This window comes from Sceloporus undulatus, unplaced genomic scaffold (genome assembly GCF_019175285.1).
Source record: "Sceloporus undulatus isolate JIND9_A2432 ecotype Alabama unplaced genomic scaffold, SceUnd_v1.1 scaffold_23204, whole genome shotgun sequence".
Lineage (NCBI taxonomy): Eukaryota > Metazoa > Chordata > Lepidosauria > Squamata > Phrynosomatidae > Sceloporus > Sceloporus undulatus.
In genome coordinates this window covers 1-1,574 of record NW_024826119.1, presented here as the reverse complement: position 1 = coordinate 1,574, position 1,574 = coordinate 1, and the positions used below count along the sequence as shown (strand labels likewise).

At 52.6% G+C, this 1,574-nt stretch overlaps 1 protein-coding gene across 1 annotated transcript; it reads left to right on the top strand.

Moving 5' to 3' along the window:
- Positions 1-600: 600 nt before the first annotated feature.
- Positions 601-1,568, top strand: LOC121918672 (mediator of RNA polymerase II transcription subunit 15-like; the record flags this gene model as incomplete). The annotated part of the gene is made up of 3 exons (XM_042444689.1): positions 601-796; positions 990-1,088; positions 1,179-1,568. Coding segments are annotated over 3 exons (432 nt in total), but the record flags the coding sequence as incomplete, so codon positions are not given.
- Positions 1,569-1,574: the final 6 nt, after the last annotated feature.

Sequence of the window (1,574 nt, the reverse complement as noted above, 5' to 3'; positions counted from 1 at the left end):
ACTTTGTACAGCACTGTGTATAATTACAGCGCTATAGAAATAAAGTTTAATAATAATAATAATTCCTTCCTTCCCTCACTCTCTCTTTCCTTATTTACTAATTCCTTCCCTCTTTCCTTCCTTCCTCCCGTCCTTTCTTGTTTTTTCCTTTCCTTTGTTCCTTCTCTCACTCTCTCTTTCCTTCTTTCCTCAGTCTCTTTTTTCCTTCCTTCCTTCTTTCCTTCCTCCCTCCTTGCCTTCCTTTCCATGTCCTTTCCTTCCTTCCCTCTTTCCTTGTTCCTTCCCTCTTTCTTTTCTTCCTTCTTTCCCTCTTCCTTCCCTCTTTCCTTTCTTTCTATTCTTCCTTCCTCCATCGTTTCCTCTTTCTTTCTTTTCCTCCTTCCTCATTTCTTTCCTCATTCTTTCTATTCTTCCTTCATCCTTTGTTTCCTTTCTTTCTTTCTTTCCTCATTTCTTCACTCTTTATTTATAACCCTCCTTCGTTCCTTCTTGTGGGTCCATTTCCCTCCTTGCCTGAAACTGCTGTGTCCAAACTGGTCAAGCGTCCAGTTTCCTGGCCCATCTGTCCCTTTTTGCGTTTGTTGTGATTGATGCCATCCCTCCTCTTTCTGCAGTGCTCCACCACCGCCGCCGCCGTCCCCCCGTAAGCGCCGCCGCGGTGAGGAGGAGGACCCCCGCCAGACAATCCCCAACGTCCTCCAGGGCGAAGTGGCGCGACTCAACCCCAAGTTCCTGGTCAACCTGGACCCTTCCCACTGCAGCAACAACGGCACCGTCCACCTGCTATGCCTCCTGGGTGAGCAATGGCGGAATGTGATGCCGCGGCGGCCATGTTGGCGGCGGCACAGGAAACCCTTGCGGCCTCCGTCCGGGGGTTTCCAGGGGCTCTGCGCTACGCCAAATGGGTGCGGAGGGTGGCCAGTGCCTCCACAATGCAAACGCCGACCCCTATGAAATTTCGTAAACGTGCGTTTTTCTTGCTGTCGCAGATGACAAGAACCTCCCGAACGTCCCTCCACTGCAGCTGAGCGTCCCGGCCGACTATCCGGACCAGAGCCCTCTATGGATAGACAACCCCCAGCAATACGGTAAGATGCGCCCGGCGTCCCCTTCGGGGGCGCACCGACTGCTAGGTCGCGCTGCCTCCGAATGACCTCCGGCCTTTGACCTTTCCCCAGACGCCAACCCCTTCCTGCAGTCAGTCTACCGGTCCATGATGTCCAAGCTGCTCCAGCTGCCGGACAAGCACTCCGTCACGGCACTCCTCAACACTTGGGCGCAAAGCATTCGCCAGGCATGCCTCTCCGCGGCTTAGACGCTGCGCCGCGCCTCAGTCCGTCACGGGAAACGCGCGCCAGAAGCCTGGAAAACTCCCCGACTCCATTTTGGCACCTTTGGGTCGGCCATTTTGTTTCTTCGCCCTCAAACGTCTCCTTCCTGGTCACAGTTTGTGCAGTCTCGGCACAATGGAGGGGTTGCATTTCGCGGTTTTACGTCTGTAAATTGACTAAAGGGGGACTTTATTTTTATTTTATGTTTATTATATTTTTGTTTTTTGGAACAGTGGTCGGATC